Genomic DNA, 24,706 nt, shown 5'->3' on the forward strand with positions numbered 1-24,706 from the left:
CACTGTAATCTTTTTACAGTGATGAGTATTAACCTCATTATGAATACATCCATCAAATTTTATGACCATACAATCAGTGGTGTCAGAGAAACTGAACTAAATGCAACAACTTATCTAAGAAAAGTGAGCCTATATCTCACCTGTGCTTTACAGGTGGCACAATACCTGTAAATTGTAGCTTGCAATAGTCATTATTTAAGAACAGGGTTGAAAAAGTTCATATTCTCCAGAAACATAACTTTTGTATACAATCTAGCATTATCTACATCATCTTTATTATCTTTGGCTAAAAGCCTTAAGAAAATTCCATAAAGTGTAAAATTATACTAATTTCATAATGGATAGAACAAAACCACAAAATTGCAAAAATTTGTCATAAATCTGAATATTCCATGAAAATCTGAAGGTGAAGTGACCCTGCTTATAAGTTTGCTTATTTATTAAAATATCAAATAAATAGCTTTGTGTTTATAATACACTAGTGCTAACTCAGAGCTATCAAAAAGGTAAAAGCCAATTTGTTTTAAACAATTCCTATGACATATCTACCGAAAGTGACTTTGCTAAACAATGTTAACAAGTTTTCTGTCAAAATACCAAGGTTCACAAAATTTAAACATTTAATAGTAGCTGCAATGGCCTAAAAACATAATCATATTATCTACAAATTAACACAGATATACCTACCAAATCTGCATACCCTTACATGGTTTAAACCAAATCCTACTAATATAATGTTTGTTTATATATAAAAAAGTCCTGGTTCAAAAGGATCTAAATGGTGTATATAAAAAAAACTTACAGAAATTAGGTAATGTACCAGATTTGCCTTTAAAAACTCTGTCAGCCAGACAGCATTAATTTTTTGTGTGCATGTATTTAAGGAACAATAAATTTCCCGTCAAAATTTGTAGACTATTTGATTGGTTCTGATCATTTATAGTTTTATAGTAACTAGAAGCCAATTAAATGGTAATCAGAATTTAACACATAATGTTTAATGGAGTTGTGTAATTTGTTGTTGTTGTGGGGTTTAACGCCATTTTTCAGCACACAATAGGCTATGCATGGCAGCCAGTATTAATAGTGGAGGAAGAACCCGGGAAAACCCCGGAAAGAACCACCGACCCACGAGAAGCTACTGGCAAACTTTCTCACATACCCACACTGGCTGAATCCAAGACTCGAACCGCCGCAGACAAAGGTGAGATGGCAGTGATCCGTAATGAAGAGCGCTTTAGACCGCTCGGCCACTTGGTGCCCTTGTGTAATTTGACCCCGCCACCTACCCTTTATCCCCAAAATGACTCCCACTGATTTAGTGATATAGGTCACACCCTAAGATGCCTTGACTGAAATAGCAAAACTGGCTCCCACAAATATCAGATTTTTAAGCAAACACTGGTTCACTGCAAGTGCACACAAAATAGTTATCAAATCTCTAAAATGACAGTTTAAAAAAATAATCTAAAAGTCACCTGCTGAAGCTGAAAGCCGATTCAATTGGACATTCTGTACACTATTCATTTTAACTTGGAATGTGATCAGCATGCTAAGTATGAGAATCTTGCTTGTCAATGCAACACAACACTGTTTGTGTTTAGGTGCACAGATTGCAATTGTATCATACATGTACAGTTTAGTGTGTGTTCTGTAATTAAATAAAAATGTTAGTATTTGTCACAGCATAATCAACAACTGATGTAACTAAGAATTCAGAAGATATGTCTCAATCAATCAATATATATACATACATACATACATACATACATACATACATACATACATACATACATATATATATATATATATATATATATATATATATATATATATATATATATATATATATAATATATACACACACACAAACACAAATTATTATATCAACAATGTCGAGTACTTCACTGAGACACTCTTGGGATACACAAACAAAATAGGCATTTTGTACAGGAATCCAACTATCATTACTTTGTATTTCTTGATAGGTACCTTTATGTGTTTGCATAAACAACATAAAGTTACAAAGGAATTGAGAAGCCAGACCTCCTGTGCTGTACTGAAGTAATATATCAATGAAAAGAAAATACCCTTATGACATTCTATACTCTAAATGGTGCAGAATCATGATTAAACTCAAAATCAACTCTGTGATTGTGGGAACTTAAGTTTATTCAGAATTTCATTAAACTATGTAGAGTCCAAGTTTATTTTCATTACTGTCTATGTGTCACATAATATATCACTAAAGAACTGTCAGCACTATTCCCTATTGTTCAGTTTTAATATCAGTTTAAAGTTTACAGCTGTCCTTAATGATTAGTTCGGCAAGTCAAAGGCCCTTATAAGGGTTATACATATTGTGTGAGTCATGGTTAGAAAAATCCACTGTAGGGCAATTCAAGAAAAGATGATCATTTTCGTGGCTAAAAACAAATTGTGGTCACTTGTCCAGACTTTTTATTACAGAATATGAAAAAAAGTCAGTTATCTGGGCCAAGTCATGAAAGAAAGAAATATTGGTTTGGGCAAGTAGGTCATTTTATGTTTTACCAATCCTGATGGTATGGAAATCCTTCAGGCTGTCCATAGGAGTTATAAAGTGGACCACTTTATAAGTGATACTACCATATAATGATATATATTTTATACACAATATTACTATTATGTAATAAATGGGATCCTTCACTGTATATGCCTCATAAAAAGGGACTGACTTATTATGAAGTTATTATAGTTAGGGGGTATTTGGAATAAATGATGTTTTGTGAAATGGAACAATGTCACAATTTATTAACATGTTTCCACTGTCATTTCTGCATATGTAACCAAAATGCTTGCATACACTACAATGAAATAAAACATCTGTAACAATTTCTCGATAAGCTTTAAGGCAGAGTAAAACAAAATATGGATGGTTTTATTTCAGAAGAAATGATAAGGTTCCTGATACATATCAACACTTACACCAGAACAGTATGATAAAAAAACATCTGGGTTTAAGCATCAAAATATTTATCAGTCTAGTTCATAAGTTCCTTTGAATAAGGCAATCAGTCTGGATTCATATCAGGACTAATTGTAATCTGCTGAATCCAGAATTTTTTCTATATAAAGTTTCAAAGCAGTGCAGTAGCCCATAATCTCCAAACCCACCGGTATAATAGTCTTTGTCTGGCAACTGGTCATTACCCAGATGAAACTCCTATGAGACACCATCTCCTTTTTAACTTGTAAAGTGACTACACCACTCCCTTGATAACTCGCACCCTGATAACTCACAAACCCGCTTATAACGCGGTATCGGGCATGGATCCCATTTTTTAAACCCAAATATGCCCCAAAAATGTATCCCTATTTGTTGAACTTGAAGAAAATCGCGACCAAAATTGGTAACGGAAACTTTGATGTATCGCTCTTTTTATCGTTGAAAACGGTAGACAGGACCTGGAAATTTTAATCAACACTAAGAAATATCAAATTTGAAAATAGCTCATACAATTTTTTACATTTGCTTTCCAAACAACATTCCTAGTACACCGCAATTAACAATATGTAAGGAAATTTTGATCAATGAAAATGTCACTTACGCCGAGTGGATGCAGTACTTTAATAAATAAATACAAATTAAATAATTTTTTTTATCAATTTAAATTTGTGTTCTAGTTCCATCTTTTAGTTCCTTTTAAGTGTAATCGTCATAAATGCAATGTGTCCTCTTGTAATTAAACGCAAAATGCATCAATCTACCATAACAGCTATGTCCACTAGCGTTTCTCAGAGAACCTAATTAAGTGCCGACCGTCTTTTGATAACTGACTTGCAGAAGTATTTGTTGTATTGTTGCAATGAATTAAAAGCTGGCCTCCTTTGTATTATCACGTTAATTATGTATTTTGAACAATAAAAAAAGGAGGTGGAATAAAAGAAAAGTTAAAAGGCACAAAAGTCAGACTAACTTAAAATCTAGCGGCCTCGGTCGTTATGTCGGGTGAACTTACTTCATTTCATTAATCAAACACTGTAATAAACGCTATTGTGCATGTAACAGAGACTACCTTAAATTACCGACTCTTTCATAACTGTGGTCAAAGATAACAAGGCAGCCAAGCGAAATGAATATATCGTAAAATACAGAGCTTGATTTCACAGATATGGACCATTGTGGGCAAGTGAGTTTCAGAGAATTCTTGAACTGGCATTTAGAGATATCCTCAGCGATGATAAGAAATTTAATTATTACTTCCACTGAAATCACGACATTAGCATTGTACTAACTGAACAAAAACAAATTGAGTTTCGACGTAGACGTGTCATGAAAACAATGTCGCATGTTTTTGAAAAAAGGATTCTTGTTTGGTGGTGTATCAGCAGTTAGTCTAGTTCCCAAATTATGGACTACCGATTTGGCAAGATACTATAAAACACCACTACGGGAACCAGATTCATCAAGAAAACAAAAAGTAGTGACATAATACACAGATTTTTTGCGTACACGTGACGGTTGTTCAAACCAGTTGGAACGATCTTTCATATCTTGGATATTTTGAAAAAAATGTTATTTAAACAGAATAATGAACAATTTCATGAGAAAAAGCATGTTATTAAAAATTATTATCGACATGATCGTAAAATGAGGATTCAGTCATTAAACAGCCCAGTTCCCTAACAACACTCCCCCCCATGGTTTTATCAATGTCAAAGTTGTTTTTTTCAATTTTTGGAGGTCCCTCATTAACTCATGCCTCATCTATAGTGCGGTCTATGTTTGGGGACCCCGATGTGTGCAAGTTATTGAGGGAGAGGTGTATTACAAACATTAATGAAGCTGAGCTACATATGTTGGATGCAGTTTAGTAATCAATGTGGTCATTCAAAGACTGGACAGAGAGTAAGGAGACTGTCAGAGTGGTCATTCAAAGACTGGACAGCAAGTGAGGACAGCAGTGAATGGCACTGTTAAACTGTATGCTTTCCTGTACATCTAGAATCCTTTATCTACACTATCATACCAGTGTTGCTTTGATACCTGTGTCAAAACTCAATAAGATAAAGTCCATCTGGTTAATAGAATTATTGTTCTGTATCTTCCATCAGTGTTACAGCTGTATTACTGACTACAATTATGGAATATGGAGTCACAGTTTATCAGTTTCTGATAGACAGACCAAACAAGGAAGTTTATTCTTCTCAAAAAAATCTGTCACTATTCTTATAAATATGACAAAAAGCATTCTCAAATTCTGAACAGTCAGCTATTATATCATCTGCTTAGCACATGAAAAACCCATCAGATTTACCTCCAGTCATTCTTGTTGAGACAAAACATTGTCACACCACAACAATTAATATTGACAAAAGTGTTTGGATAACAACATCTCAGTCACTTCCCCATCAGGCTCTAAATATACACCATTCATGCAATGAATGACATGTCACAGTCTCTTTCCCATCAAACAGCTTTACCTCAATACCAGATTACCAGGTAAATTACCTATGTCCTATATATTCTGATACAAGTGGGGATAGCAGTGTTAGAATCCATCCATTAGACCAGACAGGAGAACTTTCTTAAACTGGAGAAGTTACAACTAGAACAATATCAGTCTATAATTATCAGACTGGTACAGTAGCTTTCCTCAATGCAAGACAACCAGTCACCACATCACTAGGCATCAAGCTGATTCTAGAATACTCCTCTGCTGTTGAGTATCTAAGCTTCGTCTGTGGATCAGTGTATTTTGCCTAAAAGAAGAGATGAAGAAATACTTCAGCATTAGTAAAGGGCATTACTGTACAGAAATTGAAAGAAAAAAAATGGAATAACTAATTTATTGACATCCATTTAAACTATATTAACAACTATTATAATGAACTTCTCAAGACCAGTGTGTGTATGGTTTTATAAATAGCCAAGTACTGTTAGACTTTGGGACTTAAATAACTACAATGTTAGATCCAGAGAGGGGTTGGGTGTGGAAATGGTACTGGTCTGGGTCACCAACCGCAACAGGGACTGGCAGACAAAAGAGTACAGAAGGACATTCCTTTTTATCCTATGTAAGTAGAGGTAATAAGCTGATAAGAAACACATTAATGGTTTTTCTGAATACACCTCTCCCTTGATAACTCGCACACAATGAGGTCCAAAAACATCAACAGCACTGTAAGTGAAGGCGTGAGTTATTAAGGGACCTCCATAACAATATGAAATGATGCCATCCTCACTGGACGTAGAGAAAACCCTGAAGGGGGGAAGTAGCGAACTGGTGTTTAGTTGCTAAATACTTGCTTTAAAGTCGCTGATCTGTATGCTCCCTGCTTTGCTAACTATGAATGCAACGCAAGGAGCATACTAATCAGGGAACCAGACTACTTTCTGAGTCAAATTCACATTCAAACAAGATTCCTTTTATTTATAAAAAAAAACGAAAAAAAAAAAAAAAACACAAAAACAAAACACAACACTAAGTTCATGAAACAGCTGTCATTGTAGAAAGTCATTTTTTAAATTCTATTAGTAAAATATTGATGCAATGATTTAATTGCAAGTAATAGTGAAACTTCTGATCCATCAGGAAATTTCCAAGTGCCAATTCAATAATTACAAATTAAAAACAAACTCTGAAACTAGCTTCTCAAAAATAAAATGTATCCGTGAAACAGAACGTTGTGTCATCAAATTCTCATTTCATTTGGTTGTCTTGCAAAATTTGATCACAGTTGTGAATGAGTATGCTAATTTAAGGTAGTTTAATTATATTATGTTCACACAAAAAAATTGTAACAGTGTTCGATGACCTGTCACTTGACCGGGGCCGCTAGCTCTTAAACAGGTTGGATTTGCATGCCTTTTAAGAATGGCTTGATGCCTAGTGATGTGGTGACTGGTTGCCTTGCATTGAGGAAAGCTACTGTACCAGTCTGATGGAATAGATTGATATTGTTCTAGTTGTAACTTGTCTAGTTTAAGAAAGTTCTCTTGATATTGTAAAAATAATGTATGCAATCTGCAGATGAATGATTGTCCCACACAATAAATCCAAAGTCAAAGTTGAATGATCCAGTCTGAACAATAAAATGGCTTTGATTACCGGAGATAAAATGAGCGATGTTATCAGCACAGCAGCAAAGCTAAAAACTAATGATAGCTGGCAGTGGCAAGTGGAGGTAATGGACAAGAGTTATTGCCCTTTGTCTATAAGAGTTAGATGGAAAAAGAAAATTTCTTTTGTCTGTTAGTAGGGCTGGATTTGCAAGGTAGCAGGCTAATATTCTTAGTATAATGTGATTGGGGAACCTTTGTGAAGTAGAAATCACTTTCTCCTAACTGCAATCAAAATGAAATGAATGTGATATTCCATAGCGTCTTTTTGATAATTTCAATTAAAAGAATTCATATCTTTGACACATTATGGTTCCAAACAATCAATGACAAAACAGAAATACAAGTGCAGTTGATTCAAGGCCATTCTCTCCACTGCTCAAATCGTATGTGCATCATATGGAATTGACCCAGCTGATCAATCCAGTAAATCATAAGCAGAAAGGCAGAACTGAGTTGGATTGACAGAAAAACAAAATCCATCCATTCCAGACAAACTGGAAAAGTTTCTATGTGCATCCATTCACAATACGACTCTAAATTTCAAATTTAAGTAGACCAAAACGAGAATCATTTTTTAAACTAATGACAAGCACGTGACCAAGTTCAAAGGTTGCTTAGCATAACAACCCCAAATAGTGCCTATTCCTTATCGGTAAACTGGGCAAAAATCGACTTTTTCTTGTACTGTGTGCACTAAATTTGTATTAAAATTAATACTGATAACAACATTTTTAGAAATAAGTGGGTCACTAGGACCTCATGAATATTAATGAGGTATTCGTCAATTGAATGGGGAATAAATGATGTTTCTGATGGTGTCTTGAAAATTTGCATATGATGACCCTGTGCTGAAAAACTAGCCCCTAAAGTCTCACTAATTTTTTTCAACTCACAAACATTATATTTCAATTTTCAATATATCGTTACAAAAACACATTCTAATCTTTCTTTCAATACCAAATTTGTTTATCAGAACAAATAGTTAAGTACCTGCACTTAATTTCAAAAGTACGCCTTTCACCAAGTTGACCTCCATAAGACAAGCGGGTGAAGTTGCCATATTTGTTTCACGATAAACATAACATCGATGTGAAAAATCGGCAATCACAAGACAAATGCTGTGATTTATGTGTACTGTTGGAATGTTTTGTATCGGTAAGGAATTCATTTGTATGTTTATTTATTTGTTAAATATTTTGTGAAATATCGCATAAATTTTATCATTAATGATCGTCCACATGTTGACATGTATGTAGATTTGACAGATTTACTCTCAAATTAATTTAGTTTACTTTTCTTTAAAACTTGCAACTAAATACAAACTAATGCCAAATTATTGTATGCAAATGATGTTTAAACACATTATTATAAAATGAAATCTATGTAAACGAAATTCAACCAATAACTCACAAAGATTGATGGTACGAATAGAGTACGAAAATGTGATTTACCGATCGACGTTTCATACCATGATAAAGTACTGCTCTGCAATTTTAGATGATGAAATAAGTTGTTTGATTTTTTAACTGTACCTATAACTTTTTTTCATTTTAAGTGTAGAAATATGAGTATGGGTTTTCCTGGTCCTTACTGCCAAAAAGCAGGAATACGTGTTGATACAATATCTTCCAAATCTTGTATAAAAAATAGACAAATTGTCAAATGGAATTGTGATTGAAATTTTCAACTTTTATAAGAAAAAGAATTTTGCGACACCCTAACATTACTTATTGATGGGAGTCAGTCAATTTATCAATCTACTCTTTCCAACAGAGTTAATAGTGTACTTGACCAGAAGAAAAAACTTGTGAGTTAAAAAAAAGTGCCAGGTGTAAAAAACATTAATGAACTTCTAGGGAAGGAATTCAAGACATCAGTGCCAATAAAAAATTCCTATCATGTGACAGAAAACAGATGCTGCAGTGAGAAAGAGTCAGACACAGCATGTCAAAGCAATTGAAGTTCAGCTGCCATATATTACTCACAGCTCTAAAAATGTTAACATACAAACTGAAAATGAAAACGATGTCACAAAACAGTGGAACATGAAAAAGTATTTGTGCAACAAACAATCAAGAAAACTGCATGTATTAAAAAACCAGGAAGCTCAATACAGACAAAAATTAGATTCAATTAATAATCAAATCGGTCACTATTCTGTAAAAAATGTCAACAAAAGAGATTAAACATCAAAAATCAATAATCATCATTTCCGTGAACTTCAGCGACTTAACAAAAAAACAACATCAAAGCTTTACAAAGCTGAAAGTGCCTATCGCAAACACATTGAGGAAATAGAATTGTTAAGAAAAGACCTTGAGGAACTTCAAGGTCAGCATCAACTTCTCACCAAAAAAATGGACAATGAAAAGTCTCAAAAAGTAACTGCTCAAAAATCAAACAGTAAGCTCAGAAGCAATGTGTCACTATTGAAACAGTCTATATCTGAAATGAAATATGATCACACAATGAAAAATATGACATAAAAAAAAGAGACACAAATCTGAAACTAGCTACATTGACTTATAAGTTATCAGAAAAAGACCTAATGGTGTGTGAGTTACAGGATAAAATTGAAGACTTATGAGAAATGAAAGAAAGTCAAATCAAAACAAAAAATACAGATGGAACTTACAGTGATAAACTAAGGTTGTGTGTGATCCAGCTGGCAGGTCTGGAAATTGTCACGGAGAAAGTGACACCTGTCACTGAAGTCGTATCAGAAATACTTTTTGAAAAAAAGTTTGACAAAAAGAAGTTACCAAATAACACAACGGTGCAAACAAGAATAGACGAAGGACATTTCATTGTGAAGGCATACATTGCTGAAAAAATGGACAACCGTGAAAAATGGGGTCTTAATCGGGATGGGACTACCAGGTGTAAACAGAAAATAATTGACACAGGCAGTAACACTAGACAACGATGAGATTGCCAGTCTGGGATTTACTCATGTTTCAAGAAAAACAGCCAAAATCATCACAGACGTTACAAAAAATCACCTCAGTGAAATAGCTGACATACGAAGCAAATCATTCAGAAAACAACCTAATGTGGATTTTACTGTTAATTCCCTTGCTAAGCTTGCATTTACAATGAATGAACGTGCTAGTAATGAGAAGCTGGCTGACAAACTTTTAAATGAGTGGAGGGATGAAATGTTAAGAAGTTGTGAGAATGACATTGACAAACAGTCTGTTAAAAACTTTCATTGTATGGTCCATGTCTTATTGGATCTTCATAAATATGTATGTAATGACATTAAAGTACTGGAAAAATCTTTGGTAGACCAGTATGGTCCATTAGGATGAGACAGCTTGCCAATCTTTAAATTCTAGTCCAAGGTGGGTACCATCATTGAGCGAGTTGTCCATACGACATCAGACACTTTTGGGCCAGCTGGCGACCACCTTGGACTACGCAATTGATGGGATGCCTACTGTACTGAAAAAGGTATATTGTTTACTGATCGGAGTTGGAGAAAAGTTTTCATTTTAAGCTATAATCCACAGTCCATTGTGACCATATTATGCTTAATGGTACCACAAAACTTGGAGTTGCAGTGCATTTTAACTGTTTGTTTCTAATTCAGTCATTTGAATGTTGACTATTATATATTTTGCAATTTTTGGGTAAATGCAACATCGAAAATTGACATGCTGGGAATAATTGGTATAACTGCTTTCAGATCTTTTATTTTTTGCCTTCAGTTCATTTTTTATTTAAAGATACAAATATTTTATTCCAGGAATCAAGTCGACAGTTGGGAACTATCGTGACAATAGGTTCAATGGTTTATTCCAAACAGCAGCTGAGATTCTAGTACATCGCCTGAATTTCCAGACAGTCATCAGAACTGTACATGCACCAAACAAAATAATTCTATCTGTAGATGCAGATTTAAACTCTGACCATTTTGTGACTATGTTGCTAGCCCTAATGCTTAGGTATGTTAGAGTGACTGGCCTGTACTGGGAACTCATTACATCGGGAAAAGCGCCATACTTAGAACTGTATATATACATTCAAAACTTGCAGAAGTATTTGAAAGATTTTGCAGAGAAACCCAAACTGACTGAAAGTGATGAACATTGGTTGGGAGAGGTGTATGACATTGCAATTGAGCAACGCTTCGATGAAGTGACAAAATCTATCAAGATTGACAGAAAATTACTGAATCAAGTTATTACTTCTATGTGTAAGTCAGTGGCAGGAACTACTGAAAAACAACTCTCTGATTTCTTGCCTGGTAGGCAGTAGAGAGAAGCAGCCGATCCAAAGACAATGATGAGGACACAGTTTGCGCAAGTGACTTATCTTGGCTGTGAACACCACTTTGGTGACCTTGATAGCAGTCAGAAGCTTAGACCAAATGCCTCCTTGCACCACCACTCCTCCATTCAACTACTCAAGAGAAACCATCTCAGAATGAAAGAGTGGTATGACAGTATGACTCCCACAGAAAAAGAGTCATTGTGGAAGAGTGCATGCCATGGTGGAAAAGATTTGCTTCTTAAACATAAAGAACACCAGAAATGTGTGTGCAATGAAATATTGGACCAAATGAGTGAATCGCCACCAGAGAAGGGAAAACGAAATCCAAATGACACTGATGAACTCTATGAAAGTGAAATAGATGAACTCAATACAGTACGTCAATGGCTGCCTGTTCTAGACCAGCTTTAGGAAAATGATTATGTTACCGTAGCATACCAGGATGCTTGGTACCCTGGATGTGTTCAAGAAATTAAAAGCAACAATAATAATAATTTGAGAGTTAAATTCATGTTACCATGTAGGAAAGCAGGAGTTTTTATATGGCCCAGCAAAAACAATGTTCAGGAAGTTATGCCTGAATTTGTCATAGCAACTGGAATGCTTCCAGAATGTCTAAATTCCGGACGTCAGTGGGCATTCTCAGAGCATAGAAAATTTGATGAACTGTTTATAATGTATGCCAATGTTTTCTTCTGAATTAAATGACTTGTTAAGAAATATGTTGTCCAGTGTCTGAATTGTCCAGTAGAAGAAAAATAAAGATTTTAACCCCTTATTTTCTTCCCTACATTGAAATCTAGTGGACATGGTTTAATTTACTGTAGATATTTGAATTCTACAGGAAAAATGCTATAAGACTGCCAAGTTTCATGGAGATATCTTTTTTAGACCAAAAGTTATGATGGAAATATATATTTTATTAAACCTGTCAGGTTCGTGACTTAAATGAATTAAACTTCACTGAAAAGATAATTTTTGCCAATATTCAAATAGTCATAACTTCTGAACTAATCAAAACATTTCAAAAATTAAAACTGTTCTGAAAAGGTCTGAATGAGCTCTATGCAATATGAAGACTTTGTAATTTTGACTGGGGTTGCTACTTGGTGGAGCTAGGTGTGAATTAATATAGAGTTTTATATCTTGATGAATCTATACTTGTGTACTTAGTTTGGAATACAGAATAAATTCATTTACATTTCATCTCGTAGTATGTTCTTTTTATTATTAAGCCTTAGGTTGAAAAAAAAAACTGAGTATATAATAGAAAGGTTACTGCAAAGGTCATGGAGCACTGCTCAGAAATACTCATTCCTATTTTCCCATACAAATTCAATAGCCTATAATTATTCCCTTGGAGAAAGCATATTTAGCAGACTGAAGTTGCAGATATCTTATGGTATCCCATGCAATGAAGATGGCTGTGTTTTCAAATCCTCTAGTAACATAACTGTCAAAATGGCATAAAATTTCTTGGTCATAACATTATTGATGTCTACTGACAGAGCAAAATTATATATTTGCTAATTTGCTCCAGGGAAAATTGTATATATTTCTTGTGGAAAATCCAGTAAGCTAGTCATTCATGATGTTACAGAACCAATAATTAGAGAGTCTGAAATATTATAAACAACCAGTGATCTGTACCTGCAGTACTTCTTTAAGTATGAACAATGGTTATATTGATGCCCATTTTAAACATTTTCCACTACAGTAAAACTTATCCATGAAAGACACTCAAGGAACCACACAACTTTGTCATTTGTTAACAGTTATACTTTATTTAGAGATGAATGTACATAGAGGCTTAATATAACCTTTATGTCAAGGCTTAATATAACCTTTATGTCAAGGCTTAATACAACCTTTATGTCAAGGCTTAATATAACCTTAATGTCAAGGCTTAATATAACCTTTATGTCAAGGCTTAATATAACCTTAATGTCAAGGCTTAATATAACCTTTATGTCAAGGCTTAATATAACCTTTATGTCAAGGCTTAATACAACCTTTATGTCAAGGCTTAATATAACCTTAATGTCAAGGCTTAATATAACCTTTATGTCAAGGCTTAATATAACCTTAATGTCAAGGCTTAATATAACCTTTATGTCAAGGCTTAATATAACCTTTATGTCAAGGCTTAATACAACCTTTATGTCAAGGCTTAATATAACCTTAATGTCAAGGCTTAATATAACCTTTATGTCAAGGCTTAATATAACCTTAATGTCAAGGCTTAATATAACCTTTATGTGCAGGTTTAACACAACAAAATAACTGAATGAAGAAAACATATCTTTTATATGAGTTTTGCTATAGATTTCTATCTTAAAAAATGTGAATAAAATAGGGCCTTAAATGTCTTGGAATTATAATAATTTATGAATCTATAGGATCAGCATAATAATATTTTTAATGATCCTGCCAAAATTTCACTCCTCTGCACACTTTCATATTTCTCAGAACACCCACTGCAGAAAGTATACAACACCAATCCTTTTCCGAGTTATACTTCAGCCACTTGTAATACTTTTCCTAAGATTTCAGGCACTTTTGCCCCTCCCCCCCCACTCATATATATGACTGTACTTTTTCTCATCATCATCTAATTTCTAATACTTCTGTGGCAACTACACATCTTGCAAGAACTTCCACATTTTTACAGCTGTCACCTCACAATGAAATGAATGTTGGTCAACAATGATCTAACAACAAAATCTGTCATTCTTTATAATTCTGCATTCATCATTGCATTAGCCAATATGATCTTTAACAACTAGACAAGTTCAGACACCAACCTGATACTCTGATCATTTTAAGTCATCAGTTTTGAAATTGGTCCACTGGATCAGGGTACCAAATAAGATCAGTGCTTTGTCTTCACAATCAGCAAATATACTGCATGAAACTACACAGCCATTTCCACCAAGTAAACAATTATCACAGGTACTTAGTTAACCCAATAAACAATATGAGATCAATTAACCATGACAAAGAATGCCACTGTATGTTTCATTACTCTAACACAGGACTACTTATTAACTTAAGATAGTGTGAGGCAATTATTTTTACTGATCCAATCAATTTACAAGGATTACTGGCAAATTTATTGATCTCAGATTTGCAGATTAGCAATAATTTCTTTCATGATGGGGACAAATGACACAGACAAGGTAGCCGTATCAAGTAGAATGGCATCTCTTGAAAGAGGGATGTGTAACAAGAGGATCGCTGTATCATTTTCCATTTGGTAATTCATTTGTAGAATATAGATTATTTGTGTGAGGGAAATCTCAACATTGTTACAGTAATTAAAAGAACAATAACTTACAGGCAAACCTGAGAGATCTGAATACTTCATGGCTGGTTTGAAAGATGGTGGTCCATCAATGCTTCCATCTGCAGCATTAAAATAAAGAATATTCATAAATATACAGTAAAAGCATGATAATAATAATAATAATAATGAGGACTTTGTGTAGCGCCTAATCTTTAGAAGCTCTAAGCGCTTTACAACATTAGACAACACCTAAAAGATAAGAAACATAACATTATTATTACAAAAACAAACAACATGAAATTAGAAAAACATTAAAAAATAAAAAACATGCTGAGAATCTTTCCGGTAGGAAACATTATTAGGTCTTTAAGTTTGTTCTTGCAGTCAAAATAAGTGAGTTTTGAGAGCCTTCTTGAATGTGATCACCGTGTCTTTGTGTCTAAGTTCAGTGGGCAATTCATTCCACACTGCTGGGCCCTGGTATGCAAAAGAACATTGTCCATATGACTTTGTTTTCATAGTGGGAATAATGAGTATATGATTGTCAGAAGAGGAGCGTAAGTATCTTGCTGGTGTGTACACATGGGTGAGGTCGGATAGGTATGTTGGACTAGAGTCCGACAGTGAAACGTAGCACAGAGAACAAATTTTGTGTTTGATTCTGGATCGAATGGAGAGCCTGTGTAGGGTATAGAGCAGTGGGGAGGTGTGCTCTGATCGTGGTACTCTAGGTATGATCCGAGCAACTGTGTTTTGTACTTTTTGAAGTTTCTGGAGTAGATATTGAGATGAACCAGACAGAATTGAGTTACAATATTCCAGTCTTGAAAGTACTAATGAACACAAGTGTTTTAGTGGCATCAACTGAAAGATATTTGCGAATTGAGCTGATGCGTCTCAGCTCAAGATACACAGCTTTGCATATGTTCATGACATGTTGGTGCAATGTGAGAGTACTGTCCAGAGTAACACCTAGGTTTCATACTGATTGTATGAATTTAATGTTGGCGTTGCTGATATTTATTGTTTGAGGTAATGAGAAAGTCTTTGTGTTGTGATCAGAATGGCCTCAGTTTTATCATCATTCATCTGCAGCTTGTTACAAGTCATCCATGATTTCACATCAGAAATGCACCTCTCTACACCTTGGATGGTAGCATCAACTTCAGTTGAGTGGCTAGATTTGTATATTTGGGTGTCATCAGCTCACAATTGGTGAGACACTGGATGATGATCTATGACACTTGAGACTGACTGAGTGTACATAATGAAGAGAACAGGTCCAAGAACAGACCCCTGTGGAACACCACAACAAAGATCAACTGGACTGGAGTGTATTCCGTTTGCAGATACAATTTGTGTCCTGTTGACCATGTAGGACTTGAACCACAGTAAGGCTGTATCATGAATGCCAAATACATGCTGGAGACGGTGAAGTATTATATCATGGTCTATTGTGTCAAATGCTGCAGACAAATCAAGGCGGGTGAGGACTGTAATCTTTCCACTATCCAACGCAGAGAGAATGTCATTAACTACTTTTAGAAGAGTAGTTTCAGTACTGTGGCAAGGGCGATATGCAGATTGTACATTGCTGAAAAGACTATTTGAACTTAGATGAGATACAAGCTGGGATAGAATAACCTTTTCTAAGATTTTTGAAATGAATGGGAGATTAGAAACTGGGCGGTAGTTCTTTAAATCGTTATGGTCTAGTGTTGGTTTCTTCAGCAGAGGCATTACAATGGCAGTTTTGAAAAATGATGGAAATTCCCCAGATGAGAGAGAGGTATTAATAACATCAGTTAGTGAAGGCAATACTGGATCTAAGCACTCAAGCAGCAGTGATGTTGGAATTGGATCAAGTTCACATGACTTTGGTGCACTCTTCATCACGATTGTATGTACGAAATCCATAGAGACCGGTTCAAATGCTGCTAATGGTTGCCGCTCAAATTCTGTATCCCAACTGTATGGTCTAAAGTTTCCCAATGAAACTCTTATATGTTTAACAAACTTAAAAAGTAAATAATGGAGGTTTATATTTAAAGTTATATCGAATCTTCCACACATGAAAACCCCATCTGTATTGCTTTTATAAAACTATATTGCATAGTCTGTGAAGTAATGCACTTAAACAAAGACCTTCACAAAAGTTGATGAAGACATTACCAACATTCTGACATGTATGAAGTGACAAAACGCTAGAATGAAGACTTCATTAAGGTAGAGATTAAAGTTCTGCAAATCTGCATATGATGATGAAACGAACAGTGATCCGGTGTAAATTTAAGAAACTGATACTACAGTCATCTTAGACGGAGAGAAAAAGAATACTGAAATGTTGGCATTTGCTGTGAAAAACTATAAAAATATTGCATAATTTAATAGAGTAAAATGATCTTCACTTTTTTTTGAAGGTTGTGTATTTTTTAAACCTCAAATGACATAGGGTATGAGAAAATAAACAAATCAAACACAGAGTTTTGGTTAAAATTATAGACAATAACTGGCAGATTTCTGCACCCACCCACCCCATCCCCTTTAAATATCACCCCTTATCTCCTGACATAATCTTTCACAATGCTGTCCATCATATTTTCAGATCTTCATCAATCTATAAGTGCATAGGTTATAATAAGTCATGTTTTAATTTAAATTTCTGTACACCATGAAAAGGAACAACTTGTTTAATAATTTCGATCTCTCTCATTTTTCCCCAATCTGACTTCCAACATTGTGTCTATGTCCTATTTCAATCTTAAGAAGGATTTTTGATAATTTGAAACTTATAATAGCCTGCAGAAATATTCAAAATGAGCACTACTTGCAAGCTCTGTATGACACTTCTGCAATGGACACATTCTAACTTGATGGATCCATATTTTCCCACTTTTCACCCTATAAAATAGCAATTACAAAACATAACTTTTATCCTACTTGTTCTAAGACAAAAAACAAGCCATAAACCCTGTTCATTTAAAAAGAAGTGACAATTCAATCAAAACATGTCAAAATGACCATTCAATCAAAATCTATGGTAATGGATGGATGGAATGACATAACCTATAACAAAACACTCGTAGCAATGTCTCATCGAAAAACAGTAATTTTAGTCAATTCAACCCTTCAATGATCTAGAGGCAAATTCAATGAATCTGTTGGAAGTCAATTTTGCCAGAGAAGCCAGTTTTTAATTTACAAATATTGTTCTTCAGAATCAGGACAAATTTACTTGCTGAAGATTTTCTCCACCTCTGACCTTTAAGTACAAATCCAAGATACTTCTTCAGATGTTTAGAAAAATTAGTATTAAGGATTTTGCATGGATTTTCAAATAAACAAAATTTCTTTTCTTTTGTGAACACTAAATGTTGGCTTCAGGTATCCTAATATCAGGGACTTCTATTTTAAATATGTACTCTGCAAATATTTAAATGGCATCAATAACAGTAAATGCAATTCAGCAACAGTCTAAGAAGACAGAATCAGGTTCATGTGAAGCTGTCTTGCAAACAAACAAGTGTGTTAGATCAGGGCCCAACACAAAAAAAGTTTCTGCCCACCAAGTATATACTTTTAAACAAATTTTTCATTTTTTTAATAAAAAAATGCTATCTATATTACCATATAATAATATATTTCAAACAAATGTCATCAACTTTTCTTTCCATGTGAAGTTAAATTGTCCAAAACTACAACAAACAAAAATTGCACACTAAATTTTGTTTCCAGGTATGAGTGTCTTTAATGCATGAGTTATTTCCCTTATCTTGCTCAGTTAAAAGCTTCTTACTGATATTCAAATATACAGACATGTAACATCCTCTGGTTTCCATGGCAATGCTCTCTCAGCTGCTATGATCTGCTTCAAGTTTTTCCAAACTCTAGTTCTCTTGTTTCCTGAGGTTCCCTTGTTAGAATGCTGAATGAAAAAAAAGATAATGGATTAGAGTCATTCAATGCCAAGTTACACCGAGTCCCCAAGTGACCTGCTATTTCCATAAAATTTGTTCCATATGTACATCATGTAAATGATGGCTGCAAGAAATATTTCAGTAATAAATTCCAATTACTTATGAAGCTATGGTCAATTGAAGTGGGGAGGGGTAGCATGGTGTTGCACTCGCAAATTCGTTGGTTTACAGCAGGGTCTATCAAATGCAACTAACTTTTCTAATCATACAAATATCAGGCTGAAATTTAAAATACTACAAAATATGCATCTTGATCACGTACAAAATTTAATTATGTTAGATAATGGCCCACATGGTCAAACCCCCTCTCTTATGATGGCACAATTTTTGCATTTTGTAATTTGTCTAAAGTTTGAGCCCCAGTGACAGTGTTCAATGACCTGTCACTCTACCAGGGCCGCTAGCTCTTACGCTGGTTGGATTTGCATGCCCTTTAACTTTTCATTTATTTCAACCCCTTTATTTGTTACAAAAGACTAATTAACATGGTAAGCTTTTAATTCAGTGCAACATTACAACAAATATCAATATGATTGCAACAAATACTAAATAAGCAAATTAGGTATCAAAACATTATCGGGACTTAGGTTCTCATAGAAACACTCGTGGCCATAGCTGTTACAGTAGATTGACATATTTCACATTTGAATAAAACATTGCACATTGTATTTATGATCATTTCACTTAAACATAACTAAAAGATATAAATAAAACATACAAAAAACTTATTTAACTGGTATTTATTTATTATAGTGCTGTTTCAAGTAGGTGTTATCACCATTTTCACTGATTAAAATTTTGTTGCATACTGTTATTTACAATGTACCAAGAATGTAGTTTAGAAAGACATTTTAACAAAATACATGACTTCTTATTAAAAGTCAATAATTTCATAATGTTGACTCAAATTTTCAGGTCATATCAGCCATTTTTGATGATAAAACGAATGATTTACCAAGGTTTCATTTACCAATTTTGATCATGATAGGGGTGAAAATTATTGGTACTCTAGGTAGGTAGGTAGGTAGGGTAGGGTAGGGTAGGGTAGGGTGGGTGAGTGGGTGGGTAGGTAGGTAGGTATAGTTTCATAGCACATCAGCACAATCCTGGCCAGTAACTTAGGCATCCTTCAAAAAGATATACAAAACTGAGATTAATGCAAAAAGGGGGAAAATCCTAAAAATACAAAGTTGAATTCATATACAAGTCAAACTGTTTAATGAAGAAAAAAAGGACATTTTCAGTGTGGAACATCATCGCAAGAATCTTTTTATCATGCTCAAAAAGGTTGCTTTCCATTAGTCACCTCAAGTATACAACCTGCAGTTAGATGCAACAGGTCTATTCTATGTCCCAGGTAGGTGATAAGATTTATTAACATGTAAACATGTGTTTAAAGTATTCTCTGCAGTAAAATATGTCAACTTTTTTATCCTAATTGTTTTACAAAACAGTACTTGCAAAACATATCTTTTACTGACCAAAATTTTCTGCCCACTGTATTTTATAAAGATCTACAGGTTAAAGAAACTATCAGGATGTGCAAGGTGGTAAATTCTGTTCCATAAATCTTGTATACAAAAGGGCCATGGTAACCTTGTAACATTGTCATATGGCACTATAACTCTATACTTTATATAAGGGAACAGTGGCAGTTCAGCTGGTAGAATATCACAATTGTAACTAATGTCGCATGTTTTTTAATCACCTAGGCCAGTCCAATTTGCCTACCTCATCTTGTTCTTTGGAAAGGTACTTAGATCCCATTTCTTTCGCATAATATAGCCAAATAATGTGTTAAAAGAGCAATTAACACCAAATAAAACTACACTTTACTTCTTATGATTCAATGGTCTTAAACTAAGTAACAGAAAAGAGCATAAACCAACAAGTTCTGTAAAATTCAACAAATAATTTATTTTCTATGAATACAAAGTGAAAATTTAAAATGAACTTACAGTATTGTGAATTAAATCCCAAATAGTCCTAGAAGTTTCTATCACAAGTCCATATGTATGAAGTTCCAATTGAATTTCAGTGGTATTCCAAATAAATTCCCATATTGAATGTGTTGATGTGCCTGTAATCTTGAATGTGCTAATGTGCCAGTGACCTGGAATGCTATGACCTAATATTCTTTTGATGTATCACAATAATAAAATCCAAAATGCCTGAATTCACTATATATCCAAATTAATGTTTAGTCCAGGGGTCTCAAACTCAAACCACCCTGAGGGCCACATGAGGACATTTGCGATGACCCAAGGACCTCACCACCTTTGTTATCTCTCATGACACCTTGTGATACCAATAATTTTTTAGGCCACAGGATACGGCTTGGTGGGCCGTGTGTTTGAGACCCCTGGTTTAGTCCAAGAACATTATTGATTAGCACTTTGTATTTCCAGTGAATAATTTGAATTAAAAAAGTCCACCCAAATCAAAACCTGAATACAACAATGATTCTGCTTAGATGTTAAGGCAAGAATGAGTAATTTATCACCCAAACAACATTACATAAAAAGCTAAAACAGAACAATAAAGCCATGATGTAGGTCAGCCTCCTCTCTAAAAAATTCAAAGTTGTCATCAAGTTTAAGAATTCCAAGTGAAAAACTGTCCAAGACTCAGATTCAAATAACATGTTTACCTCCAAATACAATGAGCTGAATATTAAACCTTAAAGAAATATGTGTTATGTTATTCACAAAAGAAATATGTGTTATGTTATTCACAAAAGAAATATGTGTTATGTTATTCACAAAAGAAATATCTCTGGTTAGGTAGACCATAATTTGATCTTGGACTAGGTCAACTACAAAATACAAATAATACACAACATACAATTAGTAAGAAAAGGAAACAAATAATACATATCAAATATATATAAATGTCTTCATTCTAAAATATGCTTCCATCCTTATAAGTAAAATTTGTGGTAAGACTTCACATTCATGATGATTTATCACAATATACTACTGTTATGTATATTTAATTTGCATAGTTTGTTAGTTGTTTTAAATTAAATTCATTATATACTATGGATAACTGTAATTTGGAGTTGACCTTGTCCAAAACCATGTTTATGTTGTCCCTGTCTAGAGAATGATGTTTTTATTTCAGTGAACAAATAATACAGAGCAAATATTTTATCTAAGAGTGTAGGTTAAATATTAGGATCATTATCAATAGAAGTAAACATATTTATTAGGGTCTGGGTCATTGTTATTGGAATTTACCATAAAAATACCTGATGTTTACCACATTCTATATTATAATTGTAGTAACAGAATCTTCTAGACTGGAAGTTTCCATTAAGTTTGTTTAATTTATTTATAGAAAATGCTAATTGTGACCTACATGAAGGTCAAGTAGAGGGCTTTATAATCTTGTCTATCTAGAATTTCTCATTCATGCTGTAAGATCTTGAAGCAGAATCATTTGTTGTGTTCAGTATTTCATTTGGGCTGGAATTATTTATTCAAATTATTATTCTCTGGATTTAGAGAGTGCTCAATAATATTCTTGAACAGTGGCATTAACTAGAAATTATAGTGAATTCAAACAAAGATGTTCAGGATTATATTAGTGTGTGTCATCAAAAGACTAGTCACATCACCACATCATAGGCCACTAAAGGAAAATCAACACCACCATCAGTGCTGGATCTTACTTTGAACACCAGTGGAATTTAATTAGAACTGTATTCATTAGGACTGGTGATAAAACTGTTTGGACTATTTGGGATTTAATTCACATTAATGTAAGTTCGTTTTTTCAAATTTTCACTTTGTATTCTAGGGAAATAAATTATTTAATTTTACTAAACTTTGTGAATTTTGCACTTTTCTATTATTTAGTTTAAGACCAAAGAGTCATAATACTACACAAATGTGAATTTAAGCTCCCCAATATGGTATTGGAAAATATTTATTGTTTTGTAACATTAATTCAAATGCATCATGCAAAGGGACCTCTGGAAAAAATACTCAACTGAACTGGTTACATTACTATATAGTTACTGTAATAAACAAAGATGTAAAATCTGACACAAGATAAAATATGCTTAAGTGCAAGGATATTGCCGAAATATATGCTCCACCAGGGTATATTCCAATTACCCAGCAAAGTCACTGGTTCATTAAAAGTAGGTCGCTGTGAGTTTCTTTTGCCTGTAATGTAGTACCTTCCACAATGAATGGTATATTTAAGTTTCATGATGGCATCTGCAACAGTGTCAAGGAAACTGAAATTTATGCAAAAACTAAAGTGGCACCTACATCAACAGCAGTAACAATGCTGTGGGAAAGCAATCTCTGTATTGTGCCTATGATCTCAAGGCAAGAAAACAGAACATAGCACAAGTATTATCTGTCTCTTCAGGGCTGAAGGAATAAAAGCATACCCAGAATGCAGATTTTCATGAAACAGCTTTGTACAGTGAAACCTTGCTATAGCATGCTTTATTACAACATGAATTTATGTGTAACACAATCATGGTGCTAAAAACAATCTGACAGCCTGATGCCCAGGGCCCCTCTAATTTCAGATCAGGCCACTCTTGTATTCTAAGCAAAGTGCCCATGGAGCTTATACAAAAATATAAATTGCCTGAGAAAACTTCGATCACGGTGATGCAATGTTGAAAATTATTAAGATGTTCAAAGAAATTATTAATATTTATCCCCATGTATGCCCCTTACCCTTATGAAGATCACCTACTTATACATCTACTGAAGTTGTGAACATTGAGTAAAAAATTAAGCATGTGACCTATGAATGGGGAACAGATAGCCTAGCTTGTCTATAAAAAGTGCTCACTTGGTTTTAACCTACATGTGATACTACTGGTGGTAGGCCAAAATAACATTCTGGACATTTTTTTTGCAGTACAGAAACCATTAAGCACCAGTCTAGTAGGTACCAGAACTGTTCCAGCAATCATTGCAACTGTTGCAGTGATGAGTTGCTGTATAATGGGATTAAGGTTAGCATGTATACACATCAAGCTGATTACTTTATTGGTATAATGTAGAGAATTTAGGCCAAATGCTGGATGTTATTTTGAGGTTTAATAAGTAATAATGGGATCAAATTTGGTCATTATGACTTTTGAGTCTTTGATTAAAAATCAGCTGTTCTTTGGTGGAGTTGAGATCAAAAGGAAAAACAGACTAAAATGATTTTGGCAAACACCTTGAAGTATTTTTTATATTTTTTATTCGTCTTGTTTAATTGCTACTGCATTCTTCAAGACATTTCAAGTTAATGTTTAAAGAATAATAATTTTGCTGTTGTTGTTGTTGTTGTGGGGTTTAATGCCATTTTTCACCATAAGACAGACTATACATGGCGGCCAGTATTAATGGTGGAGGAAGAACCCAGGAAAAACCCCAGAAAGAACCACCGACCCATGAGAAGCTACTGGCAAGCTTTCTCACATACCCACATAGGCCGAACCCACGCAGACAGAGGTGAGATGGCGGTGATCCATAACGGTGAGCGCTTTAGACCACTCAACCACTAGGGGCCCCCAATAATTATGCATTAACTGGACAACATCCTAGGTGTAAAGAAAAAACCCGATAAAAAGCAAGACATGCTTCAGATGCTAATGAACATAAACACCACTGATCCACTATGTAAGGAGGTCATTGATAGATCAATTGGACAATGGCTGACTGGAGGAAAACTCTGCCTTTGAAATACTGAAGTAGGAATAAACATGCAAGATAAATATAATATGATTTTTGTTTTATCTTTTCATATTTGAAGTACAGCAACTACAACACTGTATGACAAATAACATAAAAAAGAAAATGGGTCAATTTTTGGCATATGGAAATTGTAGTCAAGGATTGTGGAATGTTGGTCAGGGAGTGTGGTTTCTGTAAAGTCATGTGTCTAAAAACATTCTGTAAAGTCATCAGCCTTAGGCATGTGTCTGAAAAAACATTTAAAGTCATCAGCCATAGGCATGTGTCTAAGAACAATTTTGTAAAGTCATCAGCCTTAGGCATGTGTTTAAGAACAATTTTGTAAAGTCATCAGCCTTAGGCA

General features: G+C 34.2%; 1 protein-coding gene and 1 pseudogene across 2 annotated transcripts in view; one reads left to right on the forward strand and one right to left on the reverse strand.

Moving 5' to 3' along the window:
• Positions 1–2,154: 2,154 nt before the first annotated feature.
• The window catches only part of LOC149779420 (INO80 complex subunit C-like), a 34,227-nt gene continuing 11,675 nt past the window's right edge, over positions 2,155–24,706 (reverse strand). For both annotated transcript variants that reach the window (XM_089940079.1, XM_089940080.1), the window contains exons 3-5: positions 18,486–18,594; positions 14,721–14,788; positions 2,155–5,745 (exon numbers count right to left, since the gene is read on the reverse strand). In XM_089940079.1, the coding sequence (XP_089796205.1) occupies positions 5,617–5,745; positions 14,721–14,788; positions 18,486–18,594 (306 nt within the window). In that variant the 3' untranslated portion in view covers positions 2,155–5,616. The remainder of the gene's footprint in view (positions 5,746–14,720; positions 14,789–18,485; positions 18,595–24,706) is intronic.
• LOC149779421 (uncharacterized) lies at positions 9,699–11,368 on the forward strand (annotated as a pseudogene).

This window comes from Sinohyriopsis cumingii, chromosome 17 (genome assembly GCF_028554795.1).
Source record: "Sinohyriopsis cumingii isolate HCF-2022 chromosome 17, ASM2855479v2, whole genome shotgun sequence".
Classification (NCBI taxonomy): Eukaryota; Metazoa; Mollusca; class Bivalvia; order Unionida; family Unionidae; genus Sinohyriopsis; species Sinohyriopsis cumingii.